At 40.7% G+C, this 19,356-nt stretch overlaps 1 protein-coding gene across 1 annotated transcript in view; it reads left to right on the plus strand.

Moving 5' to 3' along the window:
- The window catches only part of LOC115775067 (phospholipid-transporting ATPase ABCA1), a 173,421-nt gene extending 158,011 nt beyond the window's left edge, over positions 1–15,410 (plus strand). Inside the window, 2 exon segments of the mRNA XM_030722513.1 lie at positions 8,086–8,329; positions 15,155–15,410. Coding sequence (XP_030578373.1) covers positions 8,086–8,329; positions 15,155–15,283 — 373 coding nt within the window. The 3' untranslated portion in view covers positions 15,284–15,410.
- Positions 15,411–19,356: the final 3,946 nt, after the last annotated feature.

Consider the following 19,356-nt stretch of genomic DNA (forward strand, 5'->3'; position numbering starts at 1 on the left):
CACAAGCAGCTGCCAGTCTGTAGATGGGAAGACTCGTATCAGACCAGCAGGGGTTGGAGTAGAGGGGGGTGGGAACACTGCAATAGAGGCAGGTGCTGCATACCTCTGTCGCACTGCATGAGCGGCTGACCTGTCCACCTGGGGGGGGGCTTCTTCCCCCCACCCCCTCACATTTTTCCATCTCTTTTTCATCACAAACCCCCAAGAAGAGTGCAGAATCTCTCCACAGGGGCAGCCCTCACATTTTGACCCCCTGTTGCTCATATGTAATACATGCTCACCCTACCACGTTCTCAACTCTCACTCCCACCCATCACGTCCTCTGACGACTCTTCTCCTTCAAAAACCTCTCACCCTATTACTCTTATTTATTCCTGACTCTCTACTAAGGTGGCAAGGCTTTAAGCCCAGTCATCCAAGTCCTTGTTAGTACTGCCCCCTTTAGTTCAACGGTGACCGTATATTTATCACATAGATGTCCTTCTGGTGCTTTAACAACCCCGCCTCTGTGTATTAGTCGAGCCCCAAACGAGCCAAAATAGCACATTTAGACCACTGGAGAGGTGGTCAGTGTGTGCGAGGAGCTGAAGATTCGGTGGGGCGGTGCGTTTCTGAGAAATAGGGCAGCCATTTCTAGTGGCCGCTTCATTATCTTCCACCGTAGCTGTTAAAAACATCCCTTTTTTACCTGCCCTGGAATTGAGCCCCTCAAATCAATCACACTCCTAGAAATTTATGAAAGGCTGACAGGGAAGGGGAGAAATAAATAAGTATAAAATGCACAAGAGGCTGTAAATAGGGCTTCAGTCTAGCAGCATGCTAGTATGAAGGCTCCCAGGTGTTAAGTAAACCCAAATGAAGTGGAGGAACCAATAAAAAGCAGCTTCAAAGCTCCCCTATAATCTTGTCAGTTAGGAAGGACACCCACTAGCCTTTGCAGGATTTCTCACTGATTGATATCATTCATATCCCTCTTCATAGAGTAGCTGCAGTAAGTATACCTCACAGCCTTGAGTCTTATTTTCTCCTTGCTTAAAGCACGTCACAATATAAAAGTAGGATGTAAAGTGCCTTAAATGCATTAAGGTAATGTGCTCTGGGCGCTGAAGAGTTTTTACAAGAGTGGTGTAGAAAAGTTTGGATCAATCCTCCCTCAAGTTGACGTTGAGAGTGGTCCAATAAACTCGCTTCCCACTCACTCTGCGTCAGCTCTGCAGGTGTGCCATTAACTAAGTAGTTTACGGCTTTTAAGTGCATGTCACCCGCTGAGATGAATGACAAAATAATTCTCTTTATGGTGTACAGTGCATCACCAATGCAGGTGTAATTTAGAACACTGACGGTCACAGATGGGGTGCAGTATGTGTCGTGCACATATGTATTCATTCTGAATAAACAACACTAATTGTGAATTGATAGCAAGTAACCAAAAGTGATGAATTCCACATTTTCTGTGGAAATTAGATTGTTGTACAAGTGATACTTTTATCAGTTTAATTTCTGCTTACAGGGTCCATGTTTTTATGTATTATTAAAAATGCAGTAGTCATAACTTACAGGCTTTCATATGGGCCCATGCCAACTCCCTGTAAATACATCTTAACCAGACAGGTAAAAAATAAAATAATAAAGTAACACTAAAGGTTTTATGTTCAATTCCCGTTCCATATTTTATTCACAGACTCTTATCCTGGGCCTTACCTTGGCCGCGTAGTTCCTTTTAAGCCAACTTACTTTTGATTGGCTGCCCCTCACAAACTAGTTTAAGCCGCAGGTAGGTGGCACTCCTGTGCGCTGTTGTCTATGACATCACAGTTTTTAGCTCATAGAGATTACTTGGACATAAGCCCATCATTATCTGAAACTTTTGGAGCCGTTATGAGCATACACCTTTGTAAAAGTCCCTCTTTAAATTTTTAAGCTTTTACATATCAGGACATTAAAAAAAAAAAAAAAAATCTGGTTATTAGCAGGTCTTAAATGTAAAGTAAATACAACCTCAGATGAGCAACAACCACATTTATTTAACAAAAACAAGACAGAATTTAGAAGCAGAGGGTGAAAAACTAAGTACACCCTTACCACTTTCATAGGAATTAAGAGAGAAAGTAGCAGCTAGGTGCTGACAATCAAATGCACTTGATTAACTGATTATCAGCGAGTGTGAGCGCCTCTATAAAATATGTTTTAGCTGTTTGCTGGTTTCAGGTGTGCATTAACACAGTGCCAACGAGGAAAGACATCAGTAATGATCTTAGAGAAACAACTGTTGCTGCCCATGTCCAACAGCTAGAGCTGTAATTCAGTCATGCAACAGGACAATGATCCCAAACACAGCAGCAAATCTACAACTGAATGTCTGAAAAAGAACCAAATCAAGGTGCTGCAATGGCCCAAAGTACAGACCCGCAAACCTCAATGAACTGAAACAATACTGTAAAGAAGAGCGGGACAGAATTCCTCCACAATGATGTGAGAGACCGATAAGTCATACAGAAAACCATTACTTCAAATTATTGCTGCCAAAGGTGGATCTACAAGCTATTGAATCAATGGGTGTACTGGTTATTGGCTTAGTTTTTGTTAAATAATGACACAGCGTAATATGTCATGTGTTGTTGTTCATCTGAGCTTATATTTGCTTAATTATAAGACCCGATAAGGACCAGATACTTCTTTTCTTTATTATGTCCAAATAGTTTTGTTCATAATTTTTATGGACAGAATTTCTAGGCATAGCCAAGTGAAGGAAGGCTTCCACCTTGGTGACCTCAGAATCTCATCTCCAGGCCATGGTCCTCAGCTGGAAAAGGCTGGAGTGAGTACTCTGTGTCAGGGATGAGTTGCTGCCCCACTTGGAGGAGTTTTAAGAATCTCAGGGTCTTGTTCACGAATGAGGGAAGAGGGAAGTGGGAGATTGACAGATGGACTGGGGCGGTGATGCAGACACTACACCGGTCCATCGTTGTGAAGAGAGAGCTGAGTGTAAAAGTGAAGCTGTCAGTTTACTGGTCGATCTACATCCCTACCCTCACCTATGGTCACGGTCTTTGGGTAGTGACTGAAAAAACGAGATTGTGGTTACAAGTGGTGAAAATGAGCTTCATCCAAAGGGTGGCTGGCCTCTCTATTAGAGATATAGTGAGGAGTGCAGTCATTTGAAAGCAGCTCAAAGTATAGCCACTTCTCCTCCACAATGAAAGGAGCCAGTTGAGGTGGTTTGGGCATCTGACTAGGATGCCTCCTGGGCACCTCCTGGGTGAGGTATTCCAGGCATGTCCTACTGGGATGAGGCCCCGGGGCAGAGGAGAGAGAGGTCTGGGTTTCTTCTGACCCAGACCTCTCTCCTCTGGATCAGTGGAAGAAGATGGATGGATGGATGGATGGATGGATGGATGGATGGATGGATGGATGGATGGATGGATGGATGGATAACATCTTAGAATTGGCAGAGGGTGTACTTTTTTATCATGACTATATATGACAGTTTGAACTCTTTCATACCTTGTTTAATTTAAAGCTAATTTAAGTAAATATATATACTACCAAGTATCGTATGACAGATCCAGTTGTGTTCTTATTTATGGCTCACTTTCGAGTCCATCTACAATTACTTGCACTAAAAATCCTAGTTTCTCTTTTCCATGCATATACGGAGCCAACACAAGCTCCCTTTCGGCTCTTAATTTTAATCATCAGGATATTGCAGTGTCATCATGTGCTCCGTTAGCACACAAGCAAGGATACACATCCACAGACATTAAACTAAACTTTGCAAATTGACTGTTGATAGAATATGCAAGCAAAACACAGGGAAAAAATATTAGCACCCAAACATGGACATAAAAAAATGCATGTTTGATACATGCTTTGGAAAGGTGATGCATTCACATTATGCTGATTTTCTTTTCTATTATTTGTTTTGTTTTTGACAAAGAAAACCACTAAGGGAGACTTAAATTGTCATTTATATTCAATATTTCTTGCCACATCTATTTTTAATGCCTCCCTAAATTGCAGTTTAGTCACCGGACAGAGATTATCCATCCATCTGTCTCTGTCCTTACATTGGTGATGGTGCCTCTGCCTAGAGCTCTATTAGCTTCCCCTACAGGAACTAAAAAACTTTTTTGGATGACTTCCTGCCTGATCAAAGCATCAGACCACCCAAGCCATACCATGACCTCTTGCCCTACACCCCCCACCCCACCCCGCCACCACCTCCCGTGGACGCAAATACAAGGTTTGGCAGTGGTGAGGGTGACCTTTCTAGACTCCCTCAGATGAAGTAAGGCAGCCAAATTATTTTCTGCCTGTCATGCCCTTATCTGTGTCTGGCTGTTGTTTGTTTTAAATTACATGGAAGAACGACTTTCCAGCGGACCAGGGCGAAGGAGAGGATTGAGGCAGAATAATGAAAATGAAGAAGAGAGAGCTGCACCGCAGACGTTTACAGCGGCTCTGCCATGCTGTGTTGTGCTGCTGTATCATATCTCTAATGTAAAATATTATGAAAGGATTAGCTGTGACAAAGTGGTGCAGTCATGACTGTAAATATAATCCCTTCATTATTTTCTCGCAAGCTATATTCAACCCCAAGTAGCACAGATCTTGCTTTTAGTTTTTAAATCACCAGTTTAAAGTTAATTATTGTTTCACACATGCGGTGCTATTGTTATGACCATGCCAAGCAGTGCAAGCTCTGTTTATTGATAGCTGAGCTTACCTTTCCCCAGTGCAGGCAGAGTGTAATTGAGGAGACCTAAGACAGACAGTGTATCAGAGATTGAATAACTTTTTTTGATGGGAATACAGAAATAGAGTATTACTGATGGATTTGAAAGAAAGTTTTCATTTTTCCCCTGAAGTACTGCCTGTAGCTTCTGTGTTGCTCCTGCAATAAAGGAAAGAAAAAACAGGAGAGTGAATGAGGGGAGGCTAATTGATAAGCCCTTTTATCTCAGTCATTTCATTACTCACATTTACCCCCAAACTCACTGAAACCATTCACCATAATGCTTCCTTGGCCCATTGGATTTTTGCAAAAAAAAAAAAAAAAATGTTTTTGCATCTTGTCTGAGCTTACCAACCCCTGGAAAAGGAATATTTCCTGAGCTGGCAGCTGTAATAAACATGCATGGATTATCATCATAGACTTGACTGTATGATGAGTTAAGCTTCATATGTAGTGATGGCTGTGATGTTGAGGTAGTGGTGTCTGATTACAGACTGTAGTCTGTTGCATCTTATAAAAATGATCAAAAATTATGCGGGTTTAAATGATAGGGAATGGTTCTGGGCTATTCTTAATGGGAAATGTGTGCTTTCTTTAAGAGTAGTACCATGCAACCAAAGCCTGGTCAAACATGATTGGGCCATAGTACTTGGACTGCAAATGGACACTAAAAAACTTCAGCTACCAAGAATCTTTGCAAATATATGCATATGCAGGCATTTGTTTATGAAGATGAGCCAAGTTGTAATGTACTATAGCTTCACTCTTGGTGAAACACAGAGCCATGCTGAAGTTTGACCTATAGAATTATGGCTTTGCATTGTTTGAACATGTATTCTTTTTCCATTATTCTACAGCCCATAATTCCATTTTTCCCAATTTGTGAAGGTTGCAAAGACCAGAATATACAGGGGTTGGGGGGTGGGGATTATTACTAAACTAATCCCATAATAGCAGGATTGTAATTCTGTCCAGCATGATCATGCACACTCTAGAGGAGTAGAACATGGTGACATTATGTTATTGTTACTTAGGAATTGTGAGGAAAAACATTTGTTTCACATTAGAAGCTACAAATAATTTAAGCACCCAGAGGACTCGCAACACAGCGCATGATTCCTCTGTAGCTTGCAGAAAGCCAATTTGGGATGAAAACATACTCATTTTTAACTGGATCTTTTGGCGGCAGATCCGCAGTTAGTCTTTGGGCTTAGCACTTGGCCAAGATAAATACACTTGAGTTTTCACATGACTAACTATTAAAAACTGTTAATCAATTAAACAGCCAGTTTTGTGTGAACCTTTCGTATTGGAAACAACCAAACAGATGCTTAGCAAAAGAAGAGTATTTCATAGCAGGGATTAATTCAGTGTGGAGTAAAAATCTTCAATGGTCAAAGGGTTGTCCAAGCAATAACACACTGATACTTGCAAGCCACCCACTGTACTATCCACATGATGTGCACTACATAATGTTTTTGAGATACATGGGGATGTTTTTGATCACCCCTGGTGTGCAGCCCCTGAGGAGATCACAGCACAGGCACAGTTCTCAGATCCTCCCTGTTGGTTGGTTGAATGGAAGCTGTTTTTTTTTTTTTTTGTAGATGGACAACATGCTAGCATGCTCCATAGCATTACAATATGTGGATTAACTAAGTCCTTGCTTGGATAAGATCCACTTTTAAAAGAAACCCTTATGCATTCCTAATGGAAACGAGTGTTAAATAAGAGCTGGCATAAACAATTTCATGCAAAATAACGCGAGTCCTGCACTGTGGCTCATTATTTAGCTAAAGGTGCACTGCTACCCATCGGGTGTGTTCATTGTACTTCTCAGAACTAGCACAGAGCTTCACTTCCTCTCTCGCTCCCTTTGGGAACATGTAGGCCTGTAGTTTATTCACCATATCTCTAATTGCCACTAAGGGAGCCTCTGACTCTCGTTGCATGTAGCTCCGCACTAGCCGCAATGGACGTTTCCATGAGTAAATCCAACATTAGGGAATTAATTAGGCAGAAAACAATGGGTCATAAGAGTGCTAACGACAGAATAACAAGGCACAGAGTTTTATTTGGTGCTCACCACACATAGCACACATTCTGAAAGATGTAGAATGCTAATTAACTTTAGAGCTTAGCTATGACCCATTTTCATTTGTGCCAACATTTTATGTCCAGGATATCGTTGGTAGCAGTGTTACATTCTGACACATTTTCAAAATTGTATGGGGGCTGTTCAGTGGAGCGTGCATTTTATAATGTACTCTCTCCTGTATGATGTGTTATTTTAGTGTGTGTGTGTGGGTTTTTTTTAAAAACATTCTTTAGACAAACTTTGTATGTTCAGATTATTAGAAGCAGCATTTAATTATTCATTTTTCATGCACTGCCATTTTAGGGCAGGAAAACAAACAAGCTCATTAAGGCCATATCCATAATTGTTTGCAAATAGTTCACTGGCTATTCAGACACCCAGAAGATACTTCTGAGTCATCAGAAGTATAATGAATCTCCTTTACCTCCCTTTCATTCTGCAGCAACTCCTGCGGGGAATAGCTGTCTCTTTAGCCGCTAAATGCTCAAGTCTGCACTCCAGATCGTGACACTCTGGTTCTGTTTGATGCTGGGTTGGTAATGCGTCACAGCTTCCTGGCTGAAAACCCAATTTCCACTTTTCATTTGATGCAAGGTTGATGAGAGGAGTGAAACTGAACCAAAAGAGTGATGTTACAGGCAATCAAATCAAATCAATTAGCAAAAAGATGCAAAAAGACTCTGCAGAGCTCAGGTTAACTTGTGGGTGATAATACTCTGTGGATTCAGCACTATAAGAAACCATTTTTACATTACAGTAACCATCATTTGTTTAGTTAAAAAAATGGAAGTTTTATTATGTCATGGCTCTCCATGGCACCACTTTGTCAACCATGAACTATTATCCACCCTTGTCTAAAAGCACTTCTGTCTAATCCTTCTGGGCTTTTTGACTTCATTCAAATGAACGCTTTCTTTTATATTAGGTAGAGACGTCATTCTCATTTGGACAATAAAATTCTTTCCATCAGCTATGAGCATACTTGTTGAAGTTGCCTCTGCTCTTAGCCGAGTCTGACTCACCTGCTCCTCCAAATCCAGTAAGCCCGAAATGGCTGGGGAAAAACGAGCGCAATTAAGTTTTATATTCCTTCTGTTTCCTGGCACGTCTGTTTGTTCTAGTACACATCCCTGCTATCTGACACGCTACCGCATCACCACAGGAGAGAAGAGATCATTATTTGGCACTCAAATGCTTGTTTGCAGTTCTTTTTTTTCTGGCACTAAATGTGTAATAATGACCTCTCTTTTAGATTTGGTGATGGCTACACGGTGATTGTGAGGGTGGGTGGCTCCGCTCCTGCACTGAAGCCAGTCGAGGACTTTGTCCAGCAGACCTTTCCCGGCAGTGTTCTCAAAGAGAAGCATCACAACACACTGCAGTATCAGCTCCCATATGCACAGGGAGCTTTGGCCAATATCTTCAGCCAGTTTACCAGCCATCAGCAGAGCCTGTGTGTGGAGGACTACTCGGTGTCCCAGACAACTTTGGATCAGGTGACTGCAAAAAAGAAAAAAAAAAAAAAAGATTTTTTTCTTTTATGTGTTCAATTAGGGCCAGTTAGTTTTTTGCGCACTAGCACATTGTCATTTTGTCTGGATTGTAAATCAAATTAAATGATCACAAATTATCTTTGTTTTATTTATACATTATAATAGTCCCCCATTTTCAGAGGATCAAAAGTAATTGAAAAAGCTAATAGAATTTAAAATATAAGAATTGTTGTTAATACGTGAATGAAAATCTTTTGCAGTCAATGCCTACCTGAAGTCTAGAAACCAAATACTGTGTTTTCTCCCTTGATATGGTCTGCTCTGCCTTTGCTGCCTTCAGTTTGGTCTTCAGTAACTAAAAAGCATGCTCGGTTGGACCGAGATCAGATGATTGTCTTGGCCATTGAAGCATATTCCAGTTATCTGCATTGAGAAACTCTTGGGTTACTTCTGCAGTATGCTGTGGGTCATTATTATCCATTTGAATTACGGAACTGTGCAGCCGCTCGATGTTTTCTGGCAAAGTCTGATCTGACCTTGAGTGTAACCAGTGGTTTGCACCTTGTTGATTGTAGATTTTGGCAATGAAATGCCTGCCTCGAGTCAAGTTTCCTTGACTTGATTAGATGTTGTGAAGGGAGCTTTCTTAACTAAGGGGAAAAAAAATCTGCCCATGTTATATCATATATAATAACAGCTTAGTATGCCTTCTACTACAGTAGGTGGTGGAGGCCAGTACATTCAAAACCAGTTTACCAGCAAAATTTTGTGTAATTGTACAGGCCTACTGTAATTCTGTGGAGTAGCAGCTCCCTTTAATGGCTCACTAGCTCATCAATCAGTGCACTGACCATTTTAGGTGCTCGCTTTTAGTGCAAGTCTGCTCAGTAGTGGATAAGATTTAAAGATCTATCATTGTCTACACATTGTTTTCTGCCATTTAGGCTGTCAGACAGACCAATGAGGAGTGCACTGAGTTTGGATGGCTGAGATGTGTTCAGCCGCCAGCTGCCAGTATTGATCCCAAATCTGGACTGATTATATAAAACTTGTGCAGCCAGTATCTTTTTTTTTTTTTTTATTCCAGCCAGAGTGCACTAGCTGAGCTTACTGATTGGTGAGATAAACCGAGCCCTGTGTGTTGTAGACTGGATTCACCTTGTGTTTTCCAAGCAGCCCCAGGGACCTAATGCAATCAGGCAGTGAGCGGCGAGTACGTGTGTGTCTGGTCTTGCAAACCCACCATTAGCTCAGCAGCAGATGACCATGTGGGAGGTGAGGGTAACCTCTGAGGGGTCCAGAAAGGTCATCTTTCCACTCCGTGATGGGTGAAAGAGAGCCTCAAAAAGAGAAACAAAAAAATTGACACAGACATGGTGAATTGTGTGTTCATTCATTTGTACAATGCCACGGCTGGATTTAAAATCAAATTATGTCTTATAAAAGACACTGCTCAGGTGATTGACTTGTAGATTACCCATAATTCAAGATAAATCAGTCTTTTGCAGAATTATTTAAGTAAAATCTGCCCTTTAGGGAGCAATTAGACTATTGCTGTGAGAGTCAGATTTTAAGAAAAACTAAATGCTTCAACTTGGTCTACATTCAGATTTTTTTTTCCCTAAAGTATTTTTAACAGAGCTTCACAGATCACTGGTGAACCTTGCATAACATCTGTTTTAACATTTGTGTCTGCTTGCCCCACATTGTGCGCTGGTCAATATTTGCCAGATCAGAGGCAGTAAATAAATCATTCTTGGACCAGGAGGTCACAGTATTAAAACACAGAGAAGGGGAGAGCTGGAGAACCTGTAGGGACCTAGACAGTCACCTTTCAGCTGGTGATTTATAGAGAGGAGCCTTGACCTACAGTATAACACCCAACTTGCACTACAATTAATATTGATCCACACGGCCTTGAGCTCAGGCGCTAATGCTGATGGCCAGGACAGTGCAGGGCAGGGATTTAAAGGAAAATGTGACTTTCACAATGGTCTTGTAGAAGCAGCTTCTGCGGAAATAAGAAATATTTGTGGCTTTCTGGCACTAACACTAACAAAGCACCCGACCTTTTCGATCTATAGATCATCCAATATGTAAGCGTGAGTTGATTATGAACTTCAACTGCTGAGGTCACCTCTTTGAGGGTTTTGTTTAATTTTTATCCATATTTATTAGCAGTTAACTTCACAGTCATGTAGAAGTTCCAGCTTGCTTGTTAACAAACTGACAGACTAAAAATATTTATATATTTCTTGTATATTTTGAGGTTTTTAAGCTAGATTTTTAAGTATACTTTAGTGTTTCAGTTGCTTTACAGTGCTTTTCAGTCAACATAAATGTTTTGCCCTCCTGGTTTTAAGTTAAGTTTTTAGTTAAGTAGAATAACCTTGCTTTCTCACCACTCTTCAAGTTGCACCAAATATGCAGAGGCTAAGTTAGCTGTGAACACAGCAAAGCATATGGCAGTTAAACAGGAGGATATGCCAATCAGGTGTTAGCACAGACCAAAAACAAACCTGAAGAATAATGGATTTGGGGCAACTTCATCCTTTTTGGCTACCTATCCATTAAAATAGCCAACACATTTGTGTGAGATTATAATCTAAGTGTTGCACTGCACTGCGTCTTATAATACTCGGCTTATTCTTAATAACGTTACAGTCACACTAGAGAAAACAGTGGTTGAAGATTGCAGCACGAACAAAATTATAGCAACGCTGTGCAGCTTGCGATCTAGTTGCCCATGAAATGGTTGCTTTGAAGACAGGGACCGGGTCTGCGACTGCTCACAGTCGGTTACCATCAGAGTAAATTTGGCCCATTAAAATTGCAATAAGACTGAGTCAGCCTGCTGTCAGTTTCAGCAATTGAATGAGATCAAATTGGTAATTACATTTAATCTGTTTGCAGTACTATGATGATTAACTGTGATAAATGAGTGAAAATCACAAATCTGTTGCTGTCTACATACACAGAAATTCACATTAACTACATACATTCAGAGTCCAGCCAGAACCTCATAGAAATTCAGAAATTTCTCCACAAATTGTGACGTAGTTGCTGCAAGATGGCGATTTAACTGCAAAATGACATAGGCACTCAGCAGCCTTGCTTTTATACAGGAATATAACCAGAATGCCAGTAGTTGGTACCCAGTTGAGCCAGGTCCCCTGTTGCAATGAGACACTTCGTAGATGAGTTGGGCTCATCGGCACAGGCTGGTTCAGACAGTGTTGGAAAGCTGTCTTCATTTATAAATCAGATGGCAATCAGATGTCTGGAGACAGGTTGCGCCTCCCACCAGGCGACCCGTGTAATTGCCCTGTGATTGAAAGCGGTCACCCAGAGGTTAACCGGGTTGCACGCTCAATCTCTGGGTGACTGGTTAGTCTCTGCAACTATTTGCAATCTGTCACCAAAAGTGAAAAAATTCAATGCAATCATTGGGTAGCCACTGATTTTTCCTAGCCACAAAGTGGTTGCCAACCTATTTTTACTCTACTGTGACTGAACCATTACTCACACCTAAAAATGTTCAGGGGCTTGGAAGTTGTGCTCGTTGGTGCAACTTTGCTATGATTATTAAGAAATGCTTTTTATGAATAAAAAAGTCTAAATATTGGTTTGTTCACCCAAGTAAAGTCTTCCTCCTCCAAAACCTCTGCCAGGTTTTGTTTAGGATCAGGAGATAAGCATGAACATTTTAATGACATGTAATGTATGTAAAAATAACCAGTTTACATTCTGCAAGGGCTTCTTTGATATATAGCAGAGGTTAATTGGGTGATTCGCGTCCTTCCCCTCCTGGGTTCTGCCTCAGTGGGTACCAAATAAACACCCCAGTGAACCCCTTTAATGCAATTAATGCCTGTATCCATCTGTTATTAAGAAAATGCCACTCAGCAGCACCGGTGCATGACATTCAGGTCATGAATGGATGGTTGGCTAAATGCAGAAAGTGAACATTACGAAATAATCACACCGCAGCGCACCAAAGGAATTTACCATGCTTGTCTCAGTCAAAAAGGCTGCACCATTAAAGCTCCCACACTCAGTTTTACAGAAAGTTAAAGACAAATAGTGCTTAGCAATTCTGTTGCACAGCCTTGACTATGAATATGAAATGCTGTGCATGCCTCAGCACATCAAACCAATGAGTCAGAGGCCAAGAGAGGTGGGCGGAGGGTGCATTTGTTGTCATTCTTATCCTCTTATTCATTTTCTACTCATAAAATGCCTTGACAACAGTGACCTTGATACTCACTGCTGATGTTAGGACATTACTTGCTCAATGAGCTTACACTTAGCAGTCTCTCTTTAAGGAAATTTTATCCACATAGTTACATAGTTTCAGTAAAAATTACAGTTCAAGTGTTTTATTGTTTGAGGAATGAGCAAGTTATTGTTTTGTAAATACAATATGAGACAGGATAAATGGTAAAAACATGAGGACGACAGGAGAAGATTGTAATTTGGAAGACTCCAAACTTTATGTTAGGAAGTTTATCAGCTTGAATCAGAGTTATCTGGCTCTTAAATTCAACCCTGTGCAGCATAGTGAAAGAGCAGCACATGTCAGTGCTCACTGCCAAGTGAGAAATTTAGCCTCTAACCGGAGTAACCTTTACATATTGTTCATGTTTCACAAATTCACAGTATGATCCGGGTCAATTTTGAACTAGGCCCAGAATTCCCTCATAATAAATGACTGTTTGAACGACAGCTCTACCTACAATGTCTCGATAGTCCGATTAACATTTCAGAGGGGAGGGAGAGTATATTTGTTTTTGTTGTTTGTTTTTTTTTGTTTTTTTTTACAACACTTGCTTTTGGAGAAAAAACTTCTACTATCACACAATATCATGCCCTGTTTAACCTAAGAGATGAAAATATAACAGCCAAATATATTTATTTGGAATTGAAAATAGCAAGAACATTCAGGAGCTGCTGGGTTTTATTATATAACCATGCATAACCATTGAAACACTCCTCAATGCTATATCGTAACAAATCCTCATAACTACCACAGATAATTATCAATATTAACTCTGCATTAATTAGCACTTGGAACACAAAACATAAAAAAAAAACTGCTTATTGCAAACTAGTCTGTGCATGCAGGGATAGAAAACTTTGCATGTGTGAGATAGATAGAAAGATAAAGGGATGGATGGATGGATGGATGGATGGATTCCTTGCAAACACCATTTTCCTTGATTTGATCCACACTGGTGGATCAAAAATCAATTTTAAAAACATACAATTTTAAAATATTTTCATTATATAGCAATATAAGGAAATGGGGGGTGGCTCAAGACTTTTGCACGGTGCCATATATTGGAAATTTGCCAACAGAGAGTTACATGAGCTATGTTTGTGTGTTAAGTATGGAGCTAGGTTCAGTATGCAATTAGCCTAGCTTAGCATAGACAGCAGACATGCATGGAAAGGGAGCCTGCACAGATCTGCCCACTCTCCTGTTTGTGTAATCCAAGCAGAAACATTAAAGCAACCATTTCTGCATTCTGGAGGAGTTGTAATTATTTCTCTGTCTGTGTACTCGACACAAGATTTAAAAATGCTGTTAGGTGTTTTTTTTTTTTTTTTTTTAATTTCTAGTATAGGGAGAGCTGGGCTCCAGTTCCTGCTGAGCTAGACTAATTACCTGCTAGCCTTAGTTCAGCACTGAATGCGGGAATAACTACTGGTATCAATATTCTCATCTAACTATTGAGAGGAAAGCAAACTGCTGTATTTCTCAAATGTCAGACTCTCTCTTTAGATGTACACAGCACATAAAATGAGGCCATTACTTTAGCGGCAGGAAAGCCTCCCATCCATATTGTCACCGCTGAAGACATGTTCTCTGTAATGACAAAGTAAATATATCACAGTAATTGGCAAATGTATGTCCTTTGTTCAAAAAAATGGAATTTGCTAATGCTAATAAAGACTTCATTACCATTAAATTATAAGGTTTCAGATTATATTCACTGCTTAATTAAAAACAGAAGCTTCAAAGGCTGACTGGAGAGATCTTTATTACCCGTCTGAGCTTCAATAAAACAAAAGAGGATTGTTTTTAAGCCCAGAAGAATAGGCTACCAATGTTTATTTCTATTCATCCATGCCCTTTTGCATGTGCTTATTTGCCTTTTGATTTAGCGAGTGTGTATCTATGAAGAAGGGTTTAATTGATAGGGCCTCTGAGTAGTTTCTGATGGAATTGGCTTAGAGGACAATTTATTTATTTTCCATTTAGATTTTAAGTGCAATCTAGTAATTCACGTGTCCTTTTATATTCACACAGCCAATGAAAATGGTTTAATGAAAAAGCAATGCTCTTATCATTTTATATGATTCGGTTTGTTGCCTTTTCTTTTTTTTTTTTTTTTCTGTCTGAGGCAGTTTTTGTGTAGCTTTACCGCTGATGCTAAGAGACTAAAAAGCCTGCTCGCTTGTGATGTTTACAGCACAATGAAATACACACAGCTTTTTATGAACGCCATAGGATTGATTCCATCTGACATTAAATGGGCATCACAGAGAGAAGAATGATTGTTTTATTCTCTTTCTCTGCTGGTCAAAGATGTCAAACTGACATTCACTGTGTGAGCCGAGGCGCTTACTTGATGCTTCATAGCCCTTGTCTGGCAGCTCATTCTCATGCACCCCGTTGTCTGTAGCACTATTTCTGTTTGTTTTAAAGGGAGAGGGTGGGGAGAGCGGGAGAGCACGAGCGCGAAGTGTCCACTGGCCCTTCAGCAGAAGTTTATTATCTTGCCTTTGCTTTTAAGTACTTTCTTGTCCTCATTGATATTCCAGGTATTTGTGAATTTTGCAATGCAGCAGCATGGCGAAGAGGACTCTGAGGCCTACAGCAACCCAGTGGACATTTCAGATGAGCTGCCGTTGGAGTATGTGAAGACCTCCCAAGAAGCAAAAAGAGTGTAAAGCCCATAGAAGAAGAGCCGCACTTCACTTTAAAATGTTTGAGCATCATTTGCACTGGCAACAAAAATGGGTTGCTAACTGAACTTGGGTTTAATTACTAAAGCATAAGCCTGCCTTTCAGATTTATCACTGTGTTTGCAAAATCTTCACTGCCCACAGTTTCTGCAATTATTTATGTTTTTTTCCATAACTGTCTGGGCCAGGTTTTTTTTTTTCTAACTAATTTATAAATGTCTGATTTTGTTACCTTCCTTTCATGTGGACACCATAAATAAGTGGTTACAGTGGAACGCTACTGCAGAGTTTGTAGTAAATTTCTAGAACTTCTTGCTTTGACACAAGAAACGTAGGTTACTGCACTGGAATATATTCAGCTTGAGTTTCTAAATTCTTCACCAAGTCAGTCAATTTGCATTTATAATAAACTGATTTATTTATTTTTTTATTGCTTTCCATTTGACAAAAAAAAAAAACAACTTCAAGAGCAAAGCCTGACAAAAACAACTTAATAAGAGGAGATTTACTCATTGTTGGCGCATGTGGAGGAAATGCTGTATTTCAGAAAGGTTAAACAACTGAAATAACACCAGTTCAGTTTTTGTTTGCACGTATATTGTAAATCATACCATCACACCTCCTTGTCTCTGCCAGATCTTCCCCTAACATCACAAATTGCACAGCACTACCTCAGGCTTGACCTTCAGATTGACTGATATTTTAGACTCCTATCATTTGTTTACATTTGCTATTGATTCTAACGAAGTTGTGTCAACTCAAAAGATGTTAAACAAGAGCTAGCTTTCAGCCTGGCATTTTAGCTGCTGATAGGCACTCCAGTGATTAATAACAACTCTGCCAGATGTATTGGTTTTGTATATGTGAATGAGCCTATAATTATCTGTAGATGGCGTTCAATAACAAGCGCTGAGGTTGCAGCAGTGGCTGTCAAACATGCTGGGCTGCACACTGAAAGGTGACATACTGAATGTGTGCACCAACCAAAGCTTACAGGCTTTTCTCTTGCTGCATTATAGGCACTCATCACCTAACTCGCTAATGAATGTATGAGCAAAAACATATTTATATTTTATTAGTTTTTAATGCCTTACCTTGTAAGATGCTTCTGCTGTATTCATCACTTTTTCTTTTCATAATCTGCTGTGACACGCTGCTATCGGCACAGCGCACCTTCTAGATAAGCAGGTATGCCTTTGAAGATGCTTTCATAATCACACATAAGCCTGTTTTCTGTTGATACTTTACATTACACTGATCAGCCAACTGAGTCTGCGAGCTTCTTGAGTTGGTTGAAATCTGTGACCAGCTGTACTTTTATTGTTGCCATGGAAATAATGCTTGGTTACTCTTTTTGCTGCAAACTTCTGTGCAAAAAAGAAATGTTTTTTTTTTTTTCTTCATGACATCCTTGAACCTGCGTTGTTGGAGCTTCTGCTCTGCAGCATAAATAGCAGGAGTTGTACAAGTACAACACATACAATAGCCTGTATGTAAAAGATGGTTTGAAAGTTCATCCTTTCATTTTGTCCAGCTTGATATTTTTTTTTTAAACCAGATGTGCTAAGCCATGGGTGAATCTGACTAAGAAATCTATTGTAGGACGCTGCATACTTTTATAGTACAAGGAAAACCTGCTCTGCATTATAGTTTCTATTCCTTAATTGTCATTTTTGAATGGGACCAAAGTTTACAAAATAACTGTCAAACTAGCAACACAAACTCTTTACTGAGTTCAGGTGACGGACAGGGTCATGTTCGACTTGTCTATTTCTAGACTTCTGTGCAATCATTCTTTTTTTTTTTGCAAATAGAGGAGTTATGTGCAATATTCACATGCTTATACAGAGAGTGATATTTCGCAACATTCTTTTTTGTTTTGTACCTTTTACTGTATGTACTGTGCAACATCAAAAGGTTATGTCAGCGTCTTGTGCGGCTCATGCTCGGATTACATCATGCTTTTGTGTTCAGGATGTAAATAAGTCCACACTTCACTCCTCACAGGCATTCTTGTTTACTTTCAGAGCCTGCCATAATTTGTATGCTTTGCTAAGTCCTCACATTACTATCATGCGCGTTGCGAAGAATAATGAATCCTGTTTGCACTGAATATTGCTCCATGCCAAGACAAGTGATTAAACATTTGCACAAACTGTAATGCGCCTTTGACTTAGTGTTTGTTCACTGCTGTATTTGTCCAATGAGTCACTGAGTTCCAGTTTGAAAGTCTCTCTAGTTTAACTTCCTGCACGCTGTCTTATTGTTGCGTCCTTCCTTTCACTATGTCGTGCCTTTCACTTTGAGTGAAGCTGCCAGCTGCAGGCTCATATTTTGTCTGGTCTCTCATACATTCGTAACATCGGCCGAGTCCACGGGATCCCAGGATTCAAACTGCACCACACTGGCTAAGACTTTTTATTTCACATTTAGTGGAGCGGCTCCTTCTCAAGGGCGAACAGACATTTCGTCTGCCAGATTCCTGCGAATGAATTTATTTTGCTGTCAAACTATCACACAGACTCTTTGTGGGCTTTTCTGTTTGTTTATTGTACTTTTTTCCAAGTCAATTTAAAGCTAGTGTACCTGAAGTTAAACCAACTGTTCTCTCAGTTTCATTTCACTATCACAAATACGTAGTTTTCATTTTTGAGACAGAATGTCTCCCCATTATTTATTAAGATGTCACATTTGTGTGCAAAACATTTTTCATACCCCTCTCCAGACAACCCCCCCCCACCCCCACCCCACAAACTAATCTCTTTTGGCATTGTTTTAAGATTAAGATTAAGATTAAGATAGTGTTTATTTGTCACATGCACAGTTATACACAGTACAATGCACAGTGAAATGTATTTTGTACCTGCAACCATATATACACACACATATAAATAAGAAGAATAAAAATTAAAAAAAAAGTAATTCACACTATACACTATACTCTATATACTATACACTATACACACTTTTATAAATTATAATATTTACATTGTGCAATAATGGTCCAGTTAGGGCTCAGAGTTGAGCAGACGGATGGCTTGTGGGTAAAAACTCTTCTTCAAACTATCAGTCTTAGCCCTCAGGCAGCGGTAACGCCGGCCTGATGGGAGCAGGGAGAAGAGAGAGTGTCCGGGGTGGCTGGGCTGTTTTAGGATCTTCATGGCCCTCAGCCTGCACTGCTTGGTGTAAATGTCCTTCAGGTTGGGGAGGGTGGTTCTGATGGTCCGTTCAGCTGAACGAACCACCCTTTTTAGGGCCATGAAGTCCTGCTTGGTGCAGTTTCCCATCCAGGTGGTGATGCTCCCACGCATGATGCTCTCGATGGTGCAGGTGTAAAAGTTCCTGAGCCCCTTGAGTGGGAGCTTGAAGTCTCTCAGCCGCCTGAGGAGGTAGAGACGCTGTCTGGCCTTCTTCACAGTGATGTTTATGTGATGAGTCCAGGACAGGTCCTGTGAGATGGTCACTCCCAGGTATTTGAAGGTGTCCACTCTTTCCACCTCAGCACCACTGATGACAAGTGGATGGTAGTCCCTCTGCTGCTTCCTGCTGAAGTCCACGATCAGTTCCTTCGTTTTGCTGACGTTGAGCAGGAGGTGGTTCTCCTGGCACCAGTTCTCCAGGCGGGAGACCTCTCTCCTGTAGGCTGTCTCCTCATTGTGAGAGATTAGTCCCACAACAGCAGTGTCGTCAGCAAACTTGATGATGACGTTGGACTCTGACGTGGCCTCGCAGTCATGGGTGTACAGTGAGTACAGCAGAGGGCTGAGCACACAGCCTTGGGGGGATCCAGTGTTGAGGGTGAGGGAGGATGAGGTGAGGTGACCCACTCGTACCACCTGTGGTCTGCTGGTCAGGAAGCTGTGAACCCACCTGCACAGGGATGGGCCCAGGCCCAGGTCCAGCAGCTTAGAGACCAGCCTGGAGGGAACTATGGTGTTGAATGCTGAGCTGTAATCTACAAACAGCACTCTCACATAGTTCCCCTTACCAGTGTCTATGTGTGAAAGGGTCTTGTGGAGGAGGAAGGATATGGCGTCGTCTGTGGATCTGTCTGGCCG

Source organism: Archocentrus centrarchus (genome assembly GCF_007364275.1).
Source record: "Archocentrus centrarchus isolate MPI-CPG fArcCen1 chromosome 18 unlocalized genomic scaffold, fArcCen1 scaffold_23_ctg1, whole genome shotgun sequence".
Lineage (NCBI taxonomy): Eukaryota > Metazoa > Chordata > Actinopteri > Cichliformes > Cichlidae > Archocentrus > Archocentrus centrarchus.